The sequence below is a fragment of the Caretta caretta genome, chromosome 3 (genome assembly GCF_965140235.1).
Source record: "Caretta caretta isolate rCarCar2 chromosome 3, rCarCar1.hap1, whole genome shotgun sequence".
Lineage (NCBI taxonomy): Eukaryota > Metazoa > Chordata > Testudines > Cheloniidae > Caretta > Caretta caretta.
In genome coordinates this window covers 3,924,395-3,950,453 of record NC_134208.1, presented here as the reverse complement: position 1 = coordinate 3,950,453, position 26,059 = coordinate 3,924,395, and the positions used below count along the sequence as shown (strand labels likewise).

The 26,059-nt window shown below is 50.7% G+C and overlaps 1 protein-coding gene across 7 annotated transcripts in view; it reads left to right on the top strand.

Moving 5' to 3' along the window:
* OTOF (otoferlin) overlaps positions 1–26,059 on the top strand; it is a 198,887-nt gene that overhangs the window by 116,253 nt on the left and 56,575 nt on the right. For all 7 annotated transcript variants that reach the window (XM_048846046.2, XM_048846042.2, XM_048846045.2 and 4 more), the window contains one exon: positions 21,970–22,046. In XM_048846046.2, the coding sequence (XP_048702003.2) occupies positions 21,970–22,046 (77 nt within the window). The remainder of the gene's footprint in view (positions 1–21,969; positions 22,047–26,059) is intronic.

The window sequence follows — 26,059 nt, the reverse complement described above, 5'->3', positions numbered from 1 at the left end:
CAGTGCCAAATAGAGGGGAATAATCACTTCCCTCCATCTGCTGACAACGCTCCTACTAATGCAGCCCAAAATGCCATTAGGCTTCTTGGCAACAAGGGCACACTGCTGACTCATATCCAGCTTCTCGTCCACTGTAATCCCCAGGTCCTTTTCTGCAGACATCTGCGCTCCATGAGGACAAGCCGGGATTCATACCAAGGCTGTGCAGGAGTCTCTCACCCCTCCCAGCCCCATCACTATCTCCTACCCCTGGTCCTGGGAGTCAGAATTAAATAATCCATCAAGGAAATAGACAGAAGGGGCTGCAGGCATCTCCAACGCTCGGAAGTTGGTTCTCCATCCCTAATGACTCAGAGACAAATGGCATATTGAAAAACAAGGCTCCAGGCAATAAGCCTGAACGAGCCAATTCATTTCAGAGACACTGCTGTCTCAGTGCAAAACCGTGCTGCATTTAGTTCTCAATACACAGAAGCCCGGGGTTGTCATTACAGCTTGTGGCAGTGAGTTCCACAGGCTCGGACCAGCCCCTGTGGAAGTTCCTGTCTCCTGCCCTCGGAAGCCTCCCCCTAGTGGTTGGTTCCCTTCAGTGTCCCAGGGAAGGGAGCTGTTGTAGAAGGTCCTGGTGGTGGAGGGAAAGGCATCTCCTGGGTAGCACAAGCCGAGCCTGTGAAGGGCTTCGGATGTTAGAGCAGAGACCTGCCGGGCCCAAGGGCTGCTGCCTTCTATTCTGTTCTGTGTTGGCTTCTACACCACACCCATGACCACAGTATCCGAGTGCAGGGATGGTGGAGCCTTCCCAAAAGCCTTCCCACCCCCTCCATGGTCCTGCCCCTTCCACCTGAGGCACCCACCTCCGGCCCAGCTGAAGCTGGAGTGGGCCAGGAGCCATGGATCCCCCACCTGCCTGGGGTGGGGGAGCCAAGAGCAGCCCCCGGCCTGTGTCCCCACCCAGCAGGCCCCACGCCCAGGGCAGGAGGGTTCATGGCTCCCCACAGCTGCCCGTGCAGCTCTTACCCTGACCCAGCTCTGGCCAGGGGACGGGGCCTTGGAGCCACAGCCCAGCCATGCTAAGAGCCACGCGGGCAGCTGTGAGGAGCTGCAGACCCTCCACCACCATGGGTGGGGGGCTCAGGGAGCAGGGACATGGGTCAGGGGCTGCTCTCGGCCCCCTCCCACCCAGGCAGATGGAGGGTCCGTGGAGCCGGTGGTGCTTCAGCTGCCGGCCTGGTCGAGGGGGGCAGGAGGGGCCATGGTGAAAAGTGGACAGGACAGGACTCTTGTCAGGTAATGACAAAAAAAACGGAGAGAGAGAGAACACAGCCACCCTGCGTGTGACTCCAAGGACGGCACATTTGCTAGGGGTTGTTCCCACACTGCCGGGGCCCCAGAGACAGAGGGGTGACCCGGATGACTTACTATAGCACTCGTCAGTGTGGTGACCTGCCTCCACCTGGTGGCTCTTGGACCACTTGTCTCCAAAGCACTGGTGCATTTTACCTGAAACTCCTTTGGCCAAGCTAGTGCCGGCCGCGCTGGCGTCTGCGTCTAGCCGGGGGGGCGGGGGAATAAGGGGTCTCTTTCTTCCTGCCCTCAAGCTGCCCAGGGCAGTCCATCCCTGAGTATTATGGCTTAGCTCTCCAGCCAGGGCAACCACCCCACCAGGGGCAGATGGACCTAGAAGAGCGACCCTGCGCTGGCTGTCAGACCCTTCTGTCACTAGAGCAAAGAGACCACCGTGGAGGCCCTGGGGCCTGGATTCTGTTCCCAGCTCTGCCACTGGCCTGTTGTGTCCCCTTGGGCAAATCACCGCCGTGCCCCATGCCTCAGTTTCCCCATCTGTCGCATTACGCTCGGTGTGCAGAGAAGTGTGAGCTCTAGCAGTGAAAAGTGCCAAGCATTGGTATTAAACCTGTTATTGCTTTTGACAAATAGGGAGGAACTGGTTCATGATTCTAAGGAATGGAAGGTGGGAGAACAGCACAATAAAGACAATGGGTTTCAAGCAGCCAGACTTTAGCAAACTCAGGAAGTTGGTAGGTAAGATCCCATGGGAAGCAACTCTAAGGAGAAAAACAATAGAAGACAGCTGTCAGTTTTTCAGAGAGACATTATTAGGGGCGCAAGAGCAAACTATCCCACTACGTAGGAAAGGCAGGAAGTCTGGCAAGAGACCACCCTGGCTTAACCAGGAGATCTTCAATGATCTAAAACTCAAAAAAGTGTGCTACAAAAAGTGGAATCTCGGTCAAATTACAAAGGATGAATATAAACAAACAACACAAGTACGTAGGGACAAAATTAGAAAGGCCAAGGCACAAAACAAGATCATACTAGCTAGAGACAAAAAGGATCACAAGAAAACATTCTACAAATACAGTCGAAGCAAGAGGAAGACCAAGACAGGGTAGGCCCATTACTCAATGAGGGGGAAAAAACAATAACAGAAAATGTGGAAATGGCAGAGCTGCTTAATGACCACTTTGTTTCAGTTTTCACCAAGAAAGTTGGTGGTGATTGGATGTCTAACATAGTGAATACCAGTGAAAATGACATAGGATCAGAGGCTAAAATAGGAAAAGAACAAGTTAAAAATTACTTAGATAAGATAGATGTCTTCAAGTCACCAGGGCCTGATGAAATGCATCCTAGAATACTCAAGGAGCTGACTGAGGAGATATCTGAGCCATTAGCGATTATCTTTGAAAAGTCATGGAAGATGGGAGAGATTCCAGAAGACTAGAAAAGGGCAAATAGAGTGCCCATCTATAAAAAGGAAAATAAGGACAACCCCGGGAATTACAGACCAGTCAGCTTAACTTCTGTACCCAGAAAGATAATGGAGCAAATAATTAAGCAATCAATTTGCAAACATCTTGAAGATAATAAGATGGTAAGTAACAGTCAGCATGGATTTGTTAAGAACAAATCATGTCAAACCAATCTGATAGTTTTCTTTGACAGGGTAACAAGCCTTGTGGATAGGGGGCAAGCGGTAGATGTGGTATATCTTGACTTTAGTAAAGCTTTTGATGCTGTCTCGCATGACCTTCTCATAAACAAACTAGGGAAATGCAGCCTAGATGCAGCTACTGTAAGGCGGATGCAAAACTGGTTTGAAAACCGTTCCCAGAGAGTAGTTATCAGTGGTCCACAGTCATACTGGAAGGGCATAATGAGTGGGGTCCTGCAGGGGGATCAGTTCTAGGTCTAGTTCTGTTCAATATAATTCATCAATGGTTTAGATAATGGACTAGAGAATGCATTTATTAAGTTTGCAGATGATACCAAGCTGGGAGGAGTTGCAAGTACTTTGGAGGATAGGATTAAAATTCAAAATGATCTGGACAAACTGGAGAAATTGTCTGAAGCAAATAGGATGAAATTCAATAAGGACAAATGCAAAGTGCTCCTTCCTCAGTGGAGTAATCAGTTGCACACATACTGAATGGGAAATGACTGCCTAGGAAGGAGTACTGTGGAACGGGATCAGGTGTCAAAGTGGATCACAAGCTAAATATGAGTCATCGGTGTAACGCCGTTGAAAAAAAGTGAACATCATTCTGGGATGTATTAGCAGGAGTGTTGTAAGCAAGACACAAGTAGTAATTTGTCCCAGAAACACTTACTCGCGTACTTTACTAAGCTCCTGGGGAGACTCACTGGAGTCAATGGGACTGGCTCACGTGGTACAAGTTAAGCCGGTGCATGAACGTTTTTGGTTTGCAAACTCTGGTAGCGTCTTTATTTGATTTGCAGTGTTTTCCTTTGCTTTGGGAGGGGCTGAGCGCACTTTCAGATGCCTGAAAAATAATGACGAATATTCCTGAGGATCAGGGCCCCACAACGGCGTTCTCAGCCGGGTGGGCCCGAGCCGGATTTACCCGGGTGTAACCGGGAGCAGACTCACCGGCAGCGCCCCCTGCTGGTCATCTCCAGGAATTAGCTCACCAGCCTCCAGAGCGCCCTTTTCAGGCCGGTGTCTCACCTTGCTGCTGGCTCCCGTGTCCCTTCCAGGACCGCAGTGCCCCTTTCACTGGGTGTTGGCCCCTGGGCAGGGAACCCCCCCCATCCCTACCTTGCCTCAGTCATAGGCTCCTGCCAGTCACCAGCTAGCCCATGCGCCCTGGGGCAGACTGCAGTATGAGCCACTCATCACAGGCAAGGTTGAGTTTGGACTTGCTGCCTCTGCCTACCTGTGGCTGCCCCTGCAACCCCCATACCTAATAGGCCTTCCCAGGCCTGCAGCCTGGGTCTCTCCTAGGCCAGAGCTTCCTTGGCCTTTCCCCAGCCCTGCTCCAATCTAGGTGTCCTGCTCGGCACCTTGCAGCCAGGCCCTTCTCCCTTTACAGGCAGAGGGACAGTGCTCTTCTGCTCCTGGCTTCTATAAGGTCTGTTTGGGGCGTGGCCCCCAGCTGCGGCTGCTCTACCAATCAGCCCAGCTCTTCCCCTGCCCCAGCCCTCTCCCAGGGCTGTCTTAAACCCCTCTGGGCCCGAGCGGGTGTCCACCCCGCTACACAGGGATTCTCTCTTTCTTGGGCTCACAGCCCCTGTCCAGATGTCATCGCCATTTGGCATATGTTTTCTCCAGAATGCACCGCAGGGCTGGGTGCAAAGCTCTGGGAAGAAGCAGAAAGTTTTTTGGGGGGAGCCAATATGCATGGAGTTCTTTCCCTATCTCTGTGTGTTATGTTCATGGTCCTTTCCCAGTCAAATGCGTGTCCCCCTTTAACAATGCTTATAAAAGAGAGAGACCCTCTGTGACTAACTCTTTTCCATTGTATTTTTGATACATCTGTAACGCCCCAGCCTGGGAGAAGATGCCGAAGAGGAGAATTCTGGGTAAATAGCTGTGTAACCTCCTAGACTGTCTAACGTGTAGGCCCAGCTCCCTTGAGCAGTGTCCCAGCCATGCTGAGAGTGACGGCATCAAAGCCTCTCTCTCTCTCGGGCTCCTTATTTAAGACAGAGCCAGAATGTCAGAGCAGCGAGTGGGCTGCCGGCGAGCACAAAATAAGAGACCAAAAAGCATAACCTGATAGCTGTTTGCCTTTAAAAATTCATGGGGGGCACGGAGCTCTGTAACCGACTGCAATCTGGTCGGAGTGAATTATTGATGCTTCCCTTTCTTTGGCTTTGCTGATGCAGCCAAGTTGTGCCCGGCTGCTTGGTGAGCTCGGTCCGTTGCTAATGAGCTCAGTGGGCCGGTTGCTTCCGAGCCAGGGACCCGAGTGTGAACCCTTTAAGCCAACGCACAGGAAGGAGGCTGAATGATACGGGTTGCTGAGCCCCGGCCACAGATTCTTGCAGCGATTTGGGACCATTTAATGAGTCCCCTGGGTGTGTCTGTCAATATTTATATCTGGATTTAGAGCCCCTGGATTCATTCGTTCATTTATAGGCTTGAGCGACACCTTCTGAGATAAACAGGACCTGGTTTCTCAATGCAGCCTCTTTCTCTGGGGGCACAGGTTTGCATTCATAATTTCAGGCACACCTGGGGAGCATCTCCATTTCATTCCCTGGCGTGCCTACACACCAGCTCTCTGGACTAGCACCTCCTTGTGCTCAGTTGCAAAGGCAAACATTGTCAGCCAAATGAATTGCTCACAGTCTAGGCATCCAGCAGGCCACCAGGTGCAGGCAGAGACTGTAGAAGAACAGGAACAGAGAGGATGTTTGATATGAATGAACCACGATGCAATCCAATGTTCTGAGTGTTGCAGTCTGGTCTTGGGAGGAGAGGAGTTGCAGATGGGAAGGACTGAACTGGGGCATACAGTCCACCCCCATCCAGGCCAGGGCATAACTGTTCCCCGCAATCTCTTCTGCAGGGATTGGTCTCAAATGATTTGAGCAAGAATCCTGTTCAGCCATGGCTGGGAGGTTTCACGGCATATGGAATCACTGTCCATCTTACACAGGAGGCATTTATTAAAGAAACAGCTACAAACTATTGACACAAATAGGCCAACTTATACACAGCTTAAGTCCCAGCTTTGTCTGTGTTGTTAACCACAAACCACACTCTGTCTATAACTCTGTAGAGCACACAGAGCTATCTAGTGGCTGGGTAATATAATTACAAGTAAACGTATCATTACAAGGCACAACATTATAGATTGTCTTGCTAAGAGCAGATCTGATCTGGCAAGGGCAGATCCGATTGGATCAGGCCCAGTGATGTGTCCTAGGGATAATGGTTTTCTTGCTGTTGGTGGGATGCTTTTAAATCTGACAATGTGATGTTATTTCTCTCCCCCACCCCCCTTTCTGCACCTAACTCAGCAAAATGTCTGAAATGAGGAATAAACTCAATGACGGATACAAGTCAGTAGCAAGGTACCACTATCCTGGGTCTGGAGGGAGGCTGTGTGCAGTATTGGAGGAGGGTTTTCTCTCTGACCCCACCCATCTTCTTATGCCTGTGTTGTTCTGGGTTGCTCCCACACACCACCTGTTCCACACCCCCATGATCCTGTGAACCCGTATGACTCTGCATAGAAATACACTCAGGGTCTCAGTAAATCTGATTACCACCTGGCTTATCTGCTCGGCAGCCCCTGTGCAACGAGCTGGTATCCACTTCCCCTGTGTATCTGGTCTCAGAGCCACCACCTTAGTCCCCCTGCAGAGGCCCCAGGACTGAATGGAACTAGAGATTGGACTATCCCAGGGCAGTACTCTACATGTCCATGTGAATCCAGTGCCTTATTCAGCAGCAGGAAAATCACAGACGCTGAACTCCAAGGGGTGGCTGGGGGGACGGTACAGAGGCACAAACCCTCTTTTTAGAGAATTTCTGTTCCGTGGGAAATTCCGACATCTCAAAACATTTTTTCATTTTGAATCGAACAAGTAGATACTACAAAATTTCCCGTGAAATGAAAATTTGGAACCATTTTGATTTGGAACCATTGAAATGTTTTGGTCTGTCTTCGTTGTTTTGATTTATTTTGTTTCATCTCTTATATTCTATAGCATTAAATAGATTATAGATATAATTAACACAACAAATCCTGTCTCTTGGCAGGGGTTAGACCAGATGACCTTTGCGGTCCCTTCTAACCCTATGGTTCTAGGATTTTACTGATATATAAATATTTTAATACAATAGAAACATCTAACCAAAATTAATTGAAACAATGAAGCCGACAGTAAACATTTGTACTTTATCAAAACGAAATGTTTTGACGTCAGTGAAACGGAACGAGAAGGGCGAAATGATTCATTTCAACTCTTTGCTGTCCAAAATTCCTTTGAAATTGACACGTTGCTGGGAAAGATTTTGCATTCAGGAAAACTGAATTTCACAACGGAAAACACTTCCCACCAGTGACATCTCTTTCCTTTGCGCGTGCAGCAGGGAGGGAGAGCTCCCCTGTACGCCGGAGGGCAGAGAGGAGATTTTCTCCCTGGGTGTCTGTGGACCCGAGCTCCTCAGAACCTACCCATCTGGGTCCCAGCAGATGTACCCGCACCCCTCGCTCAGCACTCCCTGCGTTGGGCGTGCCGAGCGGTGCTGACGGGCTCCTGAGGGCTTTGCAGACTTGCACCTCCAGGCCCTGCAGTGCAGGGGCTGGGGGTTACACAGGAGAGGGAGGGGAGAGGCCTGCACTTGGCAAGCCATCGGGGGTGACAGGCTGAGATATGGGGGCCAATGCGGCACCAGTGAGCTGGGAGGAGGTTCCCCCAGACAGTGATGGAGTCTCAGGCTAATGGGAGCTCTGGGCAGGCGTCTGGCTCCCCAACAGGGGGCTCTGAGCTGCTCTCAGTACATCCCACCCCGAGCAGGGAGCCATCCTGTTGGAGTTCATTGCAGCCCCCGGGCCTCTTCCCCTCTCCTTGTGGGTGCTCGAGGGCGGATGGCGCAGGGGAAGGATGCGGAGGGCTGGGGTTGGCCTTGCTCTTCCCTGGCACTCACACCGTCGATGGTGTTTCTCCTGACCAGCGACGCGCACAGGGACCCCAGGTATCGGGCACGAGGCCTCCCTCGCCGCGGCACGTGCATGGCGGGTGGTGTGTGTGCTGGGCTGTCGGCCTCGGCGTGGCACGTGGCATGGCGTGACTTTGGAAAAGCCTGCACGGAGCACTGCTTCCCCTCCCGCCATGCGACCAAAGGGGGAGGGGCTTCCTTCCACTCCTTCCCTTCCCCCCGCCTCAGCGGGGACGGGGCTTCCAGTTGCTCCTCTCCCCCAGTCTCTTGAATGGGGGCAGGGCTTCCTTCCACTCATTCCCTTTTCCCCACTTGCCCTGGGGGTGTGGGGCTTCCATGCATACCCACCTATCTGTCTGTCTGCCTGCCTGCCTGCCTGCCTGCCTGCCTGCCTGCCTGCCACACCCCTCCCCACTGTATCTGGGCCCTGCCGTCTCTCTGCCTTGCTCTCTGTCCCGGTGCCCTGGCCTGCTTCGTGGATGGCAGCATGCCATTGCAGTGAGGTTTTGCTGTGGTTTGCTGTGGTTTGCTTGGCTCATGAGCTCGGGGGGCGTGTGCGGGGCGAGCTCTGTGTCCTTGCCGCCGAGCGGCTTGTGTCTGAATCGACTGATCTTTGTGATTTCAGAGCTAAGGGGAGAGAGAAAAGGCACCTCATTATGCCATTCAGGTACCCTGACCCTACCCGCCCCCATCACCCTGCTAGCGGGGGTCGGTGCTCCCTCCCCAGCCTCAGCTGTTAGCCCTCAGTAGCCGGGCTGCCGCTGGTCTCTCTTCCCCACGTTTCTGTTTGGCTTGAAACCCTTTTCCTTCTGGATAAGAAGGGCCAGAGTACGTGGTCTTTGTGAGGCCAGAATCTGTGGTCCTGAGTGGGCCCCAGTGAGCCCATCTTCTGGGGCTGGATCCAGGCTCACAGTTGGCACGTGGAGGATAACAGATCAGACCCAAGCCCCCTGGGTTCTCTTGTGCCTTGCTCCTGGTTCGACGGTGTGGGACAGCCCCAGGCGTGGAATCGACACTGGGCACCGCCAAGGACCACAGGTGCTGGCCCCGCACAGAGAACGTTGGCCGACGGCAGGGAAGAATTGAGCGGGGCAGTCAGACCCTGCCCCGGGTTCCGATGTCACCCATGCAATCACGGAGCTCCAGCCTGCCCTCTCAGCAAGCCACCACGCTGGGTCACTGCCAGCCTCCCGCCCAGCTGAGCGTGCTCTATAAGCCACAGTATCTAGCACATACAGCAGCAGGGGAGAGGGCGCGGCCTGGCACAGTGGGGGTCTGAGTCTGGTAAAGGGGTGCAATGGCCTGGAAAGGTTGAATACAACTGTTGTAGCCTACTGCTTCACGCCTCCGCAGGACAGCCCCTCTCCTGGCTTCCCTGCAGGGTTTCTCCCCTAGCTCTTCAGAAGTAAAAGCGTGTAACGCTACCACTTGAGCTAAAGGAGAAACTCCATTCGCTGGCAGCAGCCGTAGGTTGTTATCCACTAGAGGAACTGGCCGCTAGAGGGGGACAAGGCACACTTAAATTCGCTCATGTTCACCCATGTGCATGTGTGCGGGCAGGTACACACACACCTGGATGGAGAGAAATGAATCAGACTTAATATGTGGGGTTTTAACTGGCTCCTTCCTATCTACGGGACTAGGGCTGCTGATCTGTGACCACAACAAAACTATGAACATTTAACCCTTTGAGTATTAAAAGCAAATGCGACTGATTACCTTTCACCTTGTAAGGCCCAGAATGCAAGCCCTTTTAGCGTGGGTGTGTATATATATGGCATATATGCATATGTCTGAGTTGCCATCTTTTGGCATGTGTATGTATATATGTTAGTTTTTGTGTTCTCTTTTCTGTCTGGTTATTGGCTGATGAGTACATGTATAAATATATATATACACACGCACAGATGCAAAGCTGCTAGTGAGCCATTTATTATAGATGCTTATTTCATGCCTGAGGCTACTTTGGTTTCTTCCTCAGCACCAGTACGAGCTGCTGCTTCTTTCAGTGCGGTTTTCGTAGTTTAAGGGCCCGATCCATAGCCCACGGAAGTCACGGGAAAGACTCTCATGAGCTTTGGCTCCAGTCTAAACTCCCCTGGTGGTGTCTTAATTTAACTTAATGAAAATACATAGGGTCAAATTCCCGGCTGGTGTGAGTGGGGGAGGCCCTGCTGGTGTCAATGGGCAGGTAGGGGAATCTCTCCCGTTGTCCGTCCTTCCACCGGGGTTCAAGTACAAAGAGCCTAATGTTGGTTGGAGGCAGCGGGAGGGAACAGTAGTTCTGCTAGGCAGCGAGGGTGCAGGGAGGAGGCCAGGTAGCCCAGAGGGGTGTGAAACGCCCCCTTGTGGAGTAGGTGAGTCAAATCTGGACATTCTGCAAAGTGGAAAAGGGAGAAGAAAGTGATTTCCCTAGAGAGAGATTCCCTGTGTGAGAAAATGCACTGTGCCGTCAGGTGGCGTGAGACCCTCCCAACAGTCTGTGCTCAGTAACTCCACGCCCAGTGGGCTCTAGACAAGCCTGGGCTGCAAGGATAGCAGAATTTAGCATCTGCTGCTCCAGAATGCAGGCCTCTGAGGGGCAATCTGCATCAGCTATTCATAGTACCGGGTCTTAGATCATCCCTGTGGGCCTCCATCCACTCGAGGGAGACATAGCCGCCAAAAGCGCTTGAGCATGTCTGATTGCCGCCAGCAGAGGGCAGCAGTGTGCATGCACAAGTGCAGCGGACACGGGACAGATTGCAGGGAGTCGGGGGGCGAGCGAAGATTTTCGCTCTTCCACCCTCGCCCTGTCGACCTGGGTCTTCCTGGTGCCCGAATTCCCAGGAGTCCAGGGAAGCCAGGCTGTCAGAGTCCTGCGTTCCGCTTCGCGGGAATGGAGTGAGACTGCGGGCGGGTCCCACGAGGGGCAAGTGGACGAGCACAAGATGTTCTAGTCTTCCTTTCTCTGGGACGTGCCGTGATCCACACGGCTGCAGCGAGCCCAAAGGATTCTGGGAGGTATTTTAAAATATCTAAACACACGGGATGGGGGTGGGGGAAGCACTTTCTGTTGTTTGTTGTTTCTTCTGGGGTTTTTTGTGTGTTTTGGAAATGTTTTTGACATGTATTGTTTTTGTTATTGTATTACCACGGCGCCTAGGGGTTGCAGTCACAGATCAGGACCCCATTGTGCGAGGTGTAAAAACACAGAAAAACCAGTCCCTATCTGAAGGAGCATACAATCTAAGTGTAGGACCAGAGGCAGAGATACAGACAGGGAGTGCAAGGACACAAGGAGAGCCGGTCTGTGTGACAGGCAGCGGTCTCAGCACATCAGTATTGCCAACCCCACACATTCCAAAATCATGAGACAGGCCCCCCAAATCATGAGATTTACTTAAAAATCCAACAATATTTGGATTTTGGTAACTGTGTCTTCGGGGGCGGGGGCTGTCACGTTTTCCTGCATTTCTTCACAATCAGGAGGGCTAGAAACTTTTTTTTTTAAATGAAAGTTGGTTCTCAGAGATTCACGTGACTCCAGGAGCTGAAGCTTTAAGACAAAACCCCAAACAGCAGGAGGCTGTTTGTGAGAGTTGCCAACCCTGCTAGTGTGGAGGTTTTGGTAGGGGAGTTTTAAGGAGGACAGTCAGGTGGCTTTGCAGATGTTTACAGGGAGCTTCTGCCATGTATAGCAGGGGGCATGTGTGAGTACGTGAAGGTGCATTTCATTCCCTTCCTTCACTCTGCCTGGACTCAAGACGTGGCGTGAGACGCTGTCACCCGAACAAGAAATGCCCCCAGGCCCTCCCAGCGGGGTCACTGGGCAGCAATAGCTCAGCCGACTTCAATGGGGCTGATTTTATGAGTCTCCTCTGCATGCTTCACTCCTCCTGACGGAGAGCTCAGCTGGATGGAGACCAGCTCCTGTCAGCATACGCTTGGTGAGACACAAAGCGTGAGATTCCCCCTGTGCTGGGGGCCAGTGCAAGACTTTGTACCAGCCCCTCTGCACAGGGTAAAATCTCGCCCCAAGGGAACCCAGACTAGGCTAGGCTGCTTCGAGCCAGGAATGGGCCGGTGTGTATTAGGCCCATGTGCTGTTCTCAGGGTCCCCGGGGAAGGTCATTATCTAGGAGCTCAGTGAATTCATCTGCCCCACTCCTCCTCACCAACTGCCCCCCCTTCCAGCTGCTGGGAGCAGAGCAGCAAACTCCAATTAACAGTCAGCGAGGTCCCTTAGCACTATGTGTTCATTTCTCTCTCCACCCACTCCCTTGCTCTTCTGCCTTCCGCAGCTGAATGGAGCCAGAGCTCGAGGCTGAGAAGAGCAGGGGGTGACAGGAAATTTCCCCAAAGCACCAGGGCACATCAGAGCACGTCTGCTGTCCCACGCGGCTGTGGGGCAAGCCAGGGGCAGAGCAGCGCAGGGGTGGGAGCAGACAGGGATTAGGAGGGGAAAGGAAGGGAAAAGAGGAGGGGCAGGAGAAAGGAGGCACGATCAGACTAAAGGAATGTAGATGCACCAGAGAAAAGGGAATGAGAGAGGAAAGACGACAGGGAAAGGAAGCAGCACTGTGGGCAGAGAGTAGAGACAATGTGCTGAGATTCAGAGCACTGAGTCAGGGCCCGGATACCATGGTGATGGGCATGTTCAGGAGCAGGACTTTCTGATGAAAACCAGGGCACCAGAGTGCCCACCAATTCCTCACTCCTGCCGTCTCTGATCTGCCCCGGGGAAACCCAGAGGGTTCTGGGAATGGGGGCGTGGATCCGGAAGAAGAGCCTGAATTCTTTCACATGTCCATGGCATCCCAAATTCCAGCCTCACTTTGAGGGACTCTGATCCGTTGTGCAAGGGCCCCAGGGTGTATTAAATGGGGTGAGGAAGGTGATGCTGCCTGGGGTGGGGAGAACACACACACGTGCGTGCACACACACACCGCACACACCCACACATTATCCATTCATCTGCAAATCACCTCCATCTGCACTGAGCTTCACTGTTCTGTCACGCGGTCCCCGCATCACCCGTATTGGAAGACGCTCAGTGGATGCTCATTCAGAGATCTAAGGGGGGGTTAGACTTAGAGAGACAGGTCCAGGTCATAAAGATGACCTCTGAACCCAAACTTCCTCCATGTATCGGGGTGTTTGGTCCCCGAATTTTGGGTAGAAAGGGGCAACGTTGGAGCCTGGACCCCAGTGACATCAGCGTCCAGGGGCATTTGGGGATGGGGCTCTAAGTGATGGCCAGCGCCACGTAGTGACCTGCCGAGTTAGAAGGGACTGGGAAAGCGGCTAGGCAGGGGGCCTCATGTACGTTTTATCGACTGGCTGATGCTGGCGATCAATCTGTAAATGGCACCCACTGGTTTGTTTCCCTTTTGTTCCTTCGCTGCCCGGCCGCTCGCTTCAGCAAAGGCAAAGAGAAGACAAAAAGGGGCAAAGATGGCGAGCACAAGTAGGTGCCCTCTCTCTGCATGCTCGCGCTATCTCCCGGGCATGGCTGGCGGGCTGAGCCGACCCCGGGGCGCTCCTCCTCTCCAACTGTCTCAGCCTCCAGCCGCCAGACCCAGGGCACAGAGAAAACCAGCTCTCGCTCAAAGGGCTGTGGCTGGGAAGCTGGACGGTTTTCTAAAAGACACGCTCTAGTTCAGACAGGAATTAAATTAGGGAAGTCCCAGGCCCTGCATCATCCAGGACAGATGAGATGAGCATCATGGCCTTGTCTCCTATGAATCTATGGCCCCTCTCTTGGCAGTAAGAAAAGGAGTACTTGTGGCACCTTAGAGACTAACCAATTTATTTGAGCATAAGCTTTCATGAGCTACAGCTCACTTCATCGGATGCAGTGTGAGCAGAGGGCTCCAGGTTGGAGTGGGCCTGGTGAGCGATCTCCCCATCTCCTCTCCCTTCGGCATCCCGGCCCTGGCAGGGTGGAAGCATGTTGGCAGAGCTCAGTGTGGGTGCTGGGCTGGGGGTCTTTGGTCTTCAGGGCTGTCAGCTGAGCACTGATTTAAGAAAGAGCCCAGGATGGGGGCTTTTTTCCCACGGAGACCCTGCTAAGGCCAACAGTGGGATTTGAGCCTGGGATCTTCAGTGCTAAAAGCATGAACCTCTACTTATGGAGCTAAATGAGTAGCTCCATTTGCTGGCAGCGGTAGTAGACTTTTATCCTCTTACAAGGACCAGCCGATAGAAAGGGACAAAGAACTCACTTGCTCTGATGTGTGATATGAAATGGCACTAAGATGTTTCAAAGTCATATTCTGTTTCCCTGTCGTGATACAATTTCTCCCCCAGCTCTCTCCCAAGACAGTCAATCTAAGCAAACTTGTTCTCCCTCATTTGTAACATCCACATTTCTCAGCTTTCCTGTTCCATCCTGTTCAGAGTTGCCTTTTGCTGTGAGGACTTGCAGTGGGGGAGGTTTAGGTTGGATATTTGGAAAAACTTTTTCACTAGGAGGGTGGTGAAGCACTGGAATGGGTTACCTAGGGAGGTGGTGGGATTTCTATCCTTAGAGGATTTTAAGGCCTGGCTTGCCAAAGCCCTGGCTGGGATGATTTTGTTGGGGATTGGTCCTGCTTTGAGCAGGGGGTTGGACCAGATGACCTCCTGAGGTCCCTTCCAACCCTGATATGCTATGATTCTATGATTCTATGCCCAAGGTGAATGAGGTAATAGGTTATGGTAGCATTCATAGGTCCTAGCCCACCCCCTGGCCTCTCACCTTCTGACTGAGTGAAATTGACTCCATGCGAAGGCCAGCTCACAGTCCCACTGGATTTACTTGGTGCTGACTCTCTACGCTGGAGAGAATTTCAATCCACTATGAAAGAAGGAATAGGAACAATACTGGAGACATGGGGTCTGGTTCCCATGGCCCTGCACCTTGTGCTGTCGTCTTCCCCAGTGCCAGGTTGGTATCTGACCCTGACCCTGGTACAAATGAGTGGAGGATTCTGATTTGGCAGCCTCGGGGCTGCTCTAATTTACACCTGGCTGTCCCTTGCCCCAAGGGGCCAGGCCATTATCTGTGGACGACTGCCAGGGTATGTAGACATTCGGACCACCACCCCTGCCCTCAGCCAAGCACTCTGTGCCAGGAGGAGGTGGCATAGAAGCAGTTATGGCGTTTCTGCGACCATGCAAAGATTTGCATGCATAGGGGAAATCCTCGGGGGGGGGGGGGCGAACCCACTGGCTTTGCTAGGTGCGGGGAGTTCGACGGGGGTACGGGGGCCAGCCCCTGATTTTCGGCTGACATCCTGTCTCTTTAAGGCATGATCGTGGACAAGGAGATGAAATGTGCCAATGTCCCCTCCCCCCTCAAAGAAGTGATGGTTAAAAAGTGAGAGCCAGCTGTGAATAATTCAATGGCAGCCTGTAACCAGATCCAGGCCTCAGGGCTGGGACACAGGCTGTGGGGAGAGGCGGCCAGCGCCCCCTGCACGGACGCACGCCCCCAGGCCCCCCCTCTGGGAGAGACAGGGAGGGGAACCGGGAGGCTGGGTCTCAAAGTGACCCAGAAAAACCCCAGGCCGGAGCCCTTTGCAAAGGGCCGGTGCCACCTGCAACGACTGCCAGACCAGGGCCTGGCATCTCAGGTTCTCGGGCCTTCATCCAATATTCATGCAGGGACGGTGTCAGCTCTCCACCGCCGCCCGCCCAGCCAGCTCCCTTCCACTCCCCGCTTTGTCTGGGGGTGAGGGGGCTTAACCTTTCTTTAATACGGCAAAGAGCCAGAGGCAGGTGGGAGCGGAGAACAGGCGGGAGATCCCCTCCTCGTCCGCCCCCAGATCAACCCCAGCGCGGCCAGAGGCTTTGCTGCTGGTTTCGTAGCCCCCGCTCCCGCTCTGAGGTGGGCTCTGGCAGGGATGGCTGCTGGGCGGCACGGGTAAAGCCGCCGGCACGCGCCCTAGCAGCCGGGTAGGCGCTCTCCTGTCTCTGCCCATCTCTCGGGGAAAGCCGGACTGTGGACTGTCAGCTGGTGAAGGTAGAACCTGGCCGTGCATGGAAATGAGGGGTCCAGGGAAGGGGGGAGGTATTTGCCATCTCTCACTTTACCTTGACCTGAAAGGGTGACAGGTGGGACTTGGAGCCATGGGAGGGTTGGGGGCGGGCAGGGGGAGCTAGCTAGAGCGTTCTGTCATTGGCAGCCCTGAGGATGTGTCGGCCCTGAATGCTTCTCTCTCTCTCTCATTCGCTCTTTCTTTTTTCTCTGGAAAGCAGGAATTTTTCTCACTCTTCCCAGTTGTCATGTGGCCGGCAGTTTGCTGCATCCTCGCTCCCAGGAGCATGCGGCCTTTAAGAAAAAAGACCGAAAGAAGGGAAAATTGCCTCATTCGTTACTGGGAATGGAAGGAGCGGGGAAGGGATGCACATGTGTGGCAGGTCCTAACCCTGAGCTCTTATCTTCATGGGGGAAGCCTCCTGTTCCTATAAACCCTACTCCGTGTCGGTCAGCCAGGGCTGGGAACCCTCCTCCAGCATGGGCTAGAGGATCCGGCAGGGACCTTAAGGCAAGACACATATTTTGGAGCCCTCGTTTGCACTCTGTCGTAGGGGAGCTGGCCCCTTTAAATGAAGCTGATCTGGCTCCCCTGTGCCAGCACAGGGGTGTCCTCTGCTGACCTGATTGAGAAGGTGGGTGAAAGAGGCAGAGAGCTGGGCTTGGGGATGAGGTCCATGGAGAGAGTTGCAAAGGTCCCCCGGGGAATGCTGAGGGCGGTGGTGGGGCGATCATGACTGCCTCCTAGTGAAAATATCAGACAATACAGGGGGCTGTTCGTAGTCCTCCCTTGAAATATTTAGCAAAGCGCTGGAGCACATAAGAACAGCCAGACTGGGTCAGACCAAAAGTCCATCTAGCCCAGTATCCGGTCTTCCGACAGTGGCCAGTGCCAGGTGCCACAGAGGGAATGAACAGAACAGGGAATCATCAAGTGATCCATCCCCTGTCACCCATTCCCAGCTTCTGGCAAACAGAGGCTAGGGACACCAGCCCTTCCCATCCTGGCTAATAGCCATTGATGGACCTATCCTCCACGAACGCATCTAGTTCTTTTTTGAACCCTGTTATAGTCTTGGCCTTCACACCATCCTCTGGCAAGGAGTTCCACAGGTTGACTGTGTGAAGAAATACTTCCTTTTGTTTGTTCTAAACCTGCTGCCTATTAATTTCATTTGGTGACCCCTAGTTCTTGTAAAAAGAAAAGGAGTACTTGTGGCACCTTAGAGACTAACACACCAGTCATGATTTTATAGACCTCTATCATATCCCCCTTAGTTGTCTCTTTTCCAAGCTGAAAAGTCCCAGTCTTATTAATCTCTCCTCACAGGGCAGCTGTTCCATACCCCTGATCATTTCTGTTGCCCTTTTCTGAACCTTCTGCAACTCCAATATCTCTTTTTTGTGATGTGACGACCCCATCTGTATGCAGTATTCAAGATGTGGGTGTCCCATGGATTTATAGAGAGGCAATATATTGTCTGTCTTATTATCTCTCCCTTTCTTAATGATTCCCATGTGCAAACCTTCAGCCACACACTTCCACCCATCCCGATTCAGCAAAGAGCATGCGAACATGCTTAACAGGAAGTCAGTGCTGAACTGGTTTGCTGAGACGGATTAGACCTGTGCTGAAGGGCTATGCTGAATGGGAGCTGTGATTCCCATTCATGCCATTGGAATGAGTTCTTTCTTTGCCGTGCATAGAGGAGTTTTAGGAGCATTGTTTTCTTCTCTGATTCCACCCTACAGTGCTGCAACGCCCCCCTACCGCCCGCACGCACACACCCTCTGCCTTCTTTTTTGTTCCCAAATTAAAACACACCTTAATATTTAATAACATGGCTTCAGTGGCTGTTCATTATGTGCTAATCAGCTGCCAGTAAGCGGCTGTCTTGTACCACCCCTGGGCCGGAGATGGATTTGGGGTTTGGAGCGACTAATTAAAAAGAACGACATTTAATTACATCGGGAGGAATAATTACAGTCCTGCCCAAATGCTCAGAATCTGCTGAAGTTCTCCAGCTGCCAAGTGGAAGCGGGATGTTGGAGAGAATGATGTTCTTAAAGCAAAAGCTCTTTGCAAGCTGAATAATAGAAGATTGTTGTTAAGCAGAGATCAGTACAGATTTATAAACTGCTTTTCAGTTCTGCTCTTTTCTCAGTCACCTCCAGACAAACTCACACGCAGTGGAGTAACAGCAAGGAGAAATCTGCCCGTTGATTTTAACGCTTCTTACATCACTTTAGTCCCACTTAAACGCTGCATGTATGTGGGTCATGGGTCTTGTGCCTTGCCCTACAGCACGGGGTGAGTTTCACTCATCGTGAATGTACAAATTATCCAATTTTTTCCCCGATCGTCATTGCTGTGGATGTATGTGAAACCCTCAAGCATATTCCTACTCAGAGATTAGCAAACAAACTTCATCCATTGGGTTGGTCACAAGTAGTTCACTCTGAAGCTGTAGCTGTTTGCTCTTCGGTATTTGTGGCATAGGATTGGCCATCTGTACCGTGTGGCCTTGTTTCTGCTTCTTGGTGCCTGGAGAATAGCGAAGAATACTCCTTCTGGTCCCGATGTCCAGCTGAATCATTCTTGAAGTGAAAAAGTCATGAAACTTTCCAGATTCAGTAATATTTTCACCAAGATAACTGGTGCTCGTCCACGACCAACAGCAGATAAAATGATTCCATAAGTAACAGTGAACCCCCAGCTACAGCTGGCTGAATAAGGGATTTTTCTGGATCGCTGGCAATTCTGAAAAATTGAAACAAAAGAATGGTTTGGGGCAGAAGAGATGTGAAACATTTTCAATATTTTGGGCAAATCAAAGAAAAAATGCTTTGGATCAAGCTAAATGTTTCGTTTCAATTTTGAGCCTTTTTCAAGTTTTCTAATTTTTTTAAACTACATGAAATTTCTAAACCAAAAGTTGTTTCCAAGTGAAAAATCCAGACATTTCATTTTGAAAATGTTGAAATGAAACATTTTGATTTTTTTAAAATTGGGGCGGGGGGTCGGTGCTTTGAAATGAACAATTTGGTGAAATCAACAGGAATTTGCGAAACCTTTTAGTCAAATCAGAATTTTTCACCTAAAAACCTTTGGTTGAAGAATTTCACCTAGCTCTCCCCCAACTCAAATAACAGTGAAACCAAAGAGCAAAAATACTTGCAGTCAGTTGTTATATTACTTGACAAGCTCTGCATATTTATTATGCCGTCCGATGAAATGAACCCAGTCTGCCGTGCTAGAGTTGTCAGTGTATTAAAGAACTATATTTTATTAAGCCTGCAAACCAAGTTCTGTTCAGCTTGGGAGCCAGTATATTAAATTATTGTCATGTCAGACTAGCATACTGTACTGAACCAGCCAGAAACACCGCAAAATGTTTGCCATGAATATCCATTTAAACTCACGTTGGCTGTGTTTTGGACCCACTTTGTGCCTAGCTTTGCCTTGGTTGTATGTTGTCGTTTTAAATCAGATCTGCAACTGTTAGCAGCAAATATCTCTGACGGCTGGAGATGGGACACTACACAGGGAGGGCTCTGAGTTACTACAGAGAATTCTTTCCTAGGTCTGGCTGGTGGGTCTTGCTCACATGCTCAGAGTCTAACTGATTGTCATATTTGGGGTTGGGAAGGAATTTTCTTCCAGGTCAGATTGTCAGAGACTCTGGAGGAGGGAGAGCGCGTTTGCTTTCCTTTGCAGCACAGGGCATGGGTTACTTGCAGGTTTAAACTAGAGTAAATGGTGGATTCTCTGTAACTTGAAGTCTTTAAACCATGATTTGAGGACTTCAGTGACTCAGCCAGAGGTTAGGGGTCTATTACAGGAGTGAGTGGGTGAGGTTCTGTGGCCTGTGAGGTGCAGGAGGTCAGACTTGTTGATCATGATGGTCCCTTCTGGCTTTAAAGTCTATGAGTCTAAGGTAGCCAGAATACCCCCCCATCCCCATTTTTAATGCCATTATAAATCAGCAAGTGTTGAAAAAATATTCTAGCAAGCGTTTTTACTGGCAGGAATGTCAGTGGGTGTCATAAATATAAAGGGAAGGGTAACCACCTTTCTGTATACAGTGCTATAAAATCCCTCCTGGCCAGAGGCAAAGTCCTTTTATCTGTAAAGAGTTAAGAAGCTAGGATAACCTCGCTGGCACCTGACCAAAATGACCAATGAGGGGGCAAGATACTTTCAAATCTGGAGGGGGGGGGGGGGAAGGCTTTTACTGTCTTTGCCGGAAACAGATCAAGGATGCAAGCCCTCCAACTCCTGTAAAGTTAGTAAGTAATCTAGCTAGAAAATGCGTTAGGTTTTCTTTGTTTTGGCTTGTGAAGTTCGCTGTGCTGGAGGAAATGTGTATTCCTGTTTTTGTGTCTTTTTGTAACTTAAGGTTTTGCCTAGAGGGATTCTCTGTGTTTTGAATCTGACTGCCTGTGAGATTATCTTCCATTCTGATCTTACAGAGTTGTTCTCTTATCTTTTTTTGTACTTCTAATAAAGTTCTGTTTTTTAAGAATCTGATTGGGGTTTTTGGGTCTTAAAAATCCAAGGCTGGTTTGTGCTCATCTTGTTTATTCTCAAGCCTCCCCAGGAAAGGGGGGTGTAAGGGCTTGAGGGGATATTTTTGGGGAAATAGGAACTCCAAGTGGTCCTTTCCCTGTTCTTTGTCTAAATCACTTGGTGGTGGCAGCATGCTGTTCAAGGACAAGGTGAAATTTGTGCCTTGGGGATTTTAACCTAAGCTAGTAAAAATAAATTTAGGGGATTGTTCGTGCAGGTCCCCACATCTGAACCCTAGAGTCCAGAGTGGGGAGGGAACCCTGACAGTGGGGCTGATGAGTTTTCAGTGAATATTAACAGCAAGTGCCTAGGGAGGTGGTGGAATCTCCTTCCTTAGAAGTTTTTAAGGTCAGGCTTGACAAAGCCCTGGCTGGGATGATTTAATTGGGGATTGGTCCTGCTTTTGAGCAGGGGGTTGGACTAGATGACCTCCTGAGGTCCCTTCCAACCCTGATATTCTATGATTCTATGATTCTATGAAGTGAATTTTGAACCCATAAGTGAGAATATGTATGCCAGGAACCTGAGACACTTTCATCCAATCAGGCAACATAAAAAAATACCATGTGATCTGTGTAGTTAATCCAAAGTAATCAACGCACTCTGGCTTTCAGGGGCCAGCTCCTCAGCGGCTATAAATTGCTGCAGCTCCAGTGCAGTGAACGGCACTCTAGGACAACTCGCGCCAGTTAAGGAGCCAGCCCCGGAGGCTGAATATTTGCAATGAGCGGCTGGCAAACACGGTGCAGGCCAAGTCTTATGGTTCAAAATGATTCAGGGTGAAAATTCCCCCCCTCCCCGTGCAGAGACCAAGCACAACCAATGCGGGATGTCCGTGGTGCCTGGGGCTTGTGCTGGCCCCTCTGCGTTGGGAAATCCACCCCCTGCTGACCTGTGGCCGGTAGGCAGCTTATGGAAAAAAAGTCACATGGCTGCAAGCGCACATGGCTCGTCACCATTATCAATCTGGGGTGTCTTGGCCCCATTTCAGCCTGGTGTTTTAGCCCCAGTTTGGGGGTATTCTGGTTCTAGTCTGGGATAGGCTGATTGGTATTTAACACTCAGAGTGGAATATTTTAGCTGATATTTTCACCCTAGTTTGGGGTATGGTTACTGCGTGAGAGAGGCAGAGTGGCCTAGTAGATAGAGCACTGGACTGGGACTTGGGAGAGCTGGGTTCTCTTCCCTCCTCTTCTGCTGGGTGACTATGGGTAAATCACATCACTGCTCTGTGCCTCCATTTCCCCAGCTGTGAAATGGGGCTGATGATACTGGCCTCCTCTGTAAAACACTCTGAGATCTACAGATGAAAATCTAGGTCGCATCTGAGTCCCAGAGTAGCGTGTCCTAGTTTGGGGTAGGTTAACCCCCAGAGCGCTGAAATGCCCAGACAAAAATATCTGCAATTCCTGTATTTAGTGAGTTCTGCCTTTCCCTCCCCCCCGCCCCCACTTCTTGCAGAGCTGGGAAAGGAGTCTTTTCAGCCATGAAGCTGGGCAAGATACGGCCCCCAAAGGAAGACCCTCACCGAAAGCAAGGTACGTGCAGCTGTGCAGAGCTGGGCCCCAGCTGGGTGAGACCATGCTGAAATCTGGCTGACCAGGCAGCTGCTGGCTGAGTTAGCAATGACCTGCAAGTACCCCATCAACTTGTGCTGCTCCATTGCTTCTTTATGTTGCATGTTACAGACCGACGGGGGGGCAGGGGGAGAGAGAGGGTGAATGCGTAAAAATGGTTTTCATCTTTTTTCTTTCAACTGTTCAATTTTTCATCAAAATCAAACTGAACCCTCGTTTTTCAAGGGTTTTTCCTCTTCCCCCTGGAAAAGACGGGGTGAGTGAAACAGATTTTTTTTTCATTTTCTTTCAATTCAAATCAAACCGATTTTTTTCCGTTTAGATGAAAAAAATTCAAATTTTGGGGGAGGGAAAAATCTTGTTTCTTTTCAAATATTTTCCATGGAAAATCCTTACTATTTGCCAGCCAGCCCGAATGATTGATAGGCGGACAGATCTGTCGGCATAGTTAGGATTTTTTTCCCCATGAGTGCAGACGTCAATGGAAATAGAGCCACGGGAAAAGGATTGGTAGGAGAAATGAGACATAAAAGGTGTTACAAGGAGGGGGATGAAAATTGTTCTCCTTAGCCTCTGAGGAGAGGACAAGAAGCAATGGGCTTAAATTACAGCAAAGGCGGTTTAGGTTGGACATTAGGAAAAAATTCCCAACTGCCAGGGTGGGTAATCAGTGGAACAAATTACCTAGAGAGGTTGTGGAAGCTCCATCATTGAAGCTTTTTAAGAGCAGGTTAGACAAACATCTGCCGGGGTGCTCTAGTTATTATTTTGTCCTGCCCTGAGTGCCGGGGACTGGACTAAACGACCTCTCAAGGTCCTTTCCAGTCCTGTACTTCTCTGATTAGAGTTTTGGAGAAGGAAAGAGCTATAGAAACACGATATGGATACACCCCTCGGCACCTGCCCTGCGTCGCTGTTCAGAACACACAGGAAGTTAAGACAACGGGGCAAGTCAAGTGTTTATCTCTGGGCAGGATGCACGGGTGAGGGCAGGCTGTGCCTGGAGGGCATTCTCTTCCTGGCTGTTGTCGCACCTGGGCTGCAGGGGCTGGGTACCGTGTGCAGCATCAGTGCAGGGTCTGATGGAGGAATATCCTGTCCCCATCCATCCATTTCTCCCCCACTGCTGTGGCTCTGTGTTACCAGCTGCAGATGCCTCTCTGCTTACGTAACCTCAGCAGCTCAAGAGGGCTGTAGTGGGCTCACCTGGCTAAGGTGTCATTACCATGTCACCTTGGTGCTGGCAGCTGAGAGGCCAGGAGACATGCGTGTTGCATCCTGTGATTACAAGGCCGCTTGCCTTGCATCGCACTAATATCGAAATACACTGTGCGGTACTTACCGCGTCACTAGTGGGTCGAGCATGCGCAGGTGAGCCAAGAGGGTGCTGTCACACGATAGGTTAGTGCTCTGTAATGCAGCCTCCTTTGCAACGAAACATGGGCGGGAAGAGAAGCATCGGACTGGCCAGTGTGAATAAGCGGAGCAATGGTCCATCCAGCACAGAGTCCCACCTTCTTCCCAGCATACCAAACCGATCACTGGTCCCTCTGGTTGGAGTCCCGCCCCATGCTGTCCCAGAGCTGATCCATCTTATCCAGTATCCCAGCCTGGAGCAGACTGAGCACCCATCTAGCTTGGCTAAGTGACGGTTCAGCGGAGACATGACAATGGGTTTCTGAAAGCTCTAATCCCTGGGAGGGAGGGGAATAGTTTAACATGGTGCTGGAGGACGTAACTAGGGATCATGATGTGGAATTGGGAAAAGGAAACTCAAGATAAATATCACAACAGTCTTCATCACAGAGAGATGGGTTAGGCTGTGGAGTAGGCTCCCAGGAGAAATGGTAGAAGGAAACCCCTTTGCAGGAAACATTTCAAACTAGACCAGATAAGACATGTGCTGTAGGGAACAAGCCTAGGGAAAATGGACTAGATGTTCAAAAGGAAGAAAGGAGAGTAGCAAAATACAGACCCTGCACTTCAGAAAAGCAGACTTAGACTCCCTTAGGAAACAGATTGGCAGGATCCCCTGGAAGGCTAATATGAGGGGGAAAGGAGTTCAGGAGAGCTGGCTGTATTTTAAAGAAGCCTTACTGAGGGTGCAGGAACAAACCATCCCGATGCACAGAAAGTAGGACCAGCTTGGCTTAACAGAGAAATCTTCGGTGAGATTAAACACAAAAAGGAAACTTACAAGAAGTGGAAACATGGACAGACGACTAGGGAGGAGTATAAAAATATTGCTCGAGCATGCAGGGGTGTACTCAGGAAGGCCAAAGCACAACTGGAGTTGCAGCTAGCAAGGGATGTGAAGAGTAACAAGAAGGATTTCTTCAGGTATGTTGGCAACAAGAAGAAGGTCAGGGAAAGTGTGGGACCCTTGCTGAATGGGGGAGGCAACCTAGTGACAGAGGATGTGGAAAAGGCTGAAGTACTCAATGCTTTTTTTGCCTCGGTCTTCACAGACAAGGTCAGCTCCCAGACTGCTGCACTGGGCAGCACAGCATGGGGAAGGGATGACCAGCCCTCTGTGGAGAAAGAAGTGGTTCAGGACTATTTAGAAAAGCTGGACAAGTCCATGGGTCCAGATCTAATGCATCCGAGAGTGCTGAGGGAGTTGACTGATGTGATTGCAGAGCCATTGGCCATTATCTTTGAAAACTCATGGCGAACGGGAGAGGTCCTGGATGATTGGGAAAAGTCAAATATAGTGCCCATGTTTTAAAAAGGGAAGAAGGAGAATCTGGGGAACTACAGACTGGTCAACCTCACCTCAGTCCCTGGAAAAATCATGGAGCAGGTCCTCAAGGAATCCATTTTGAAGCACTTGGAGGAAAGGAAGGTGATCAGGAACAGTCACCATGGATTCACCAAGGGCAAGTTATGCCTGACCAACCTGATTGCCTTCTAGGATGAGATAACTGGCTCTGTGGATAGGGAAAGCAGTGGACGTGATATATCTTGACTTTAGCAAAGCTTTTGATACGGTCTCCAGCAGTATTCTTGCCAGCAAGTTAAAGAAATATGGATTGGATGAATGGACTATAAGGTGGATAGAAAGCTGGCTAGATTGTCAGGCTCAATGGGTAGTGATCAACATCTCGATGTCTAGTTGGCAGCCGGTATCAAGCGGAGTGCCCCAGGGGTCACTTCTGGGGCCGGTTTTGTTCAACATCTTCATTAATGATCTGGATGATGGGATGGACTGCACCCTCAGCAAGTTCACAGATGACAGTAACTGGGAGGAGAGGTAGATACGCTGGAGGGTAGGGATAGGGTCCAGAGAGACTAGACAAATTGGAGGATTGGGCCAAAAGAAATCTAATGATGATCAACAAGTACAAGTGCAGAGTCCTGCACTTAGGACAGAAGAATCCCATGCACTGCTACAGGCTAGGGACCGACTGGCTAAGCAGCAGTTCTGCAGAAAAAGACCTGGGGATTACAGTGGACAAGAAGCTGGATAGGAGTCAGCAGTGTGCCCTTGTTGGCAAGAAGGCTAACAGCATATTGGGGTGCATTAGTACGAGCATTGCTAGCAGATCGAGGGAAGTGATTATTCCTCACCACTGGTGAGGTCTACACCTAGAGAACTGCATCCAGTTTTGCCCTCCCCCCCGCTACAGAAAGGATGTGGACAAATTGGAGAGAGTCCAGCGGAGGGCAATGAAAATGATTAGGGGGCTGGGGCCCATGACTTATGAGGAGAGGCTGAGGGAACTGGGCTTATTTAGTCTTCAGAAGAGAAGAGTGAGGGGGGATTTGATAGCAGCCTTCAACTACCTGAAGGGGGGTTCCAAAGAAGATGGAGCTTGGCTGTTCTCAGTGGTGGCAGATGACAGAACAAGAAGCAATGGTCTCAAGTTGCAGTGGGAGAGGTCTAGGTTGGAAATTAGGGAAAACTATTTCACTAGGAGGGTGGTGAAGCACTGGAATGGGTTACCTCGGGAGGTGGTAGAATCTCCATCCTT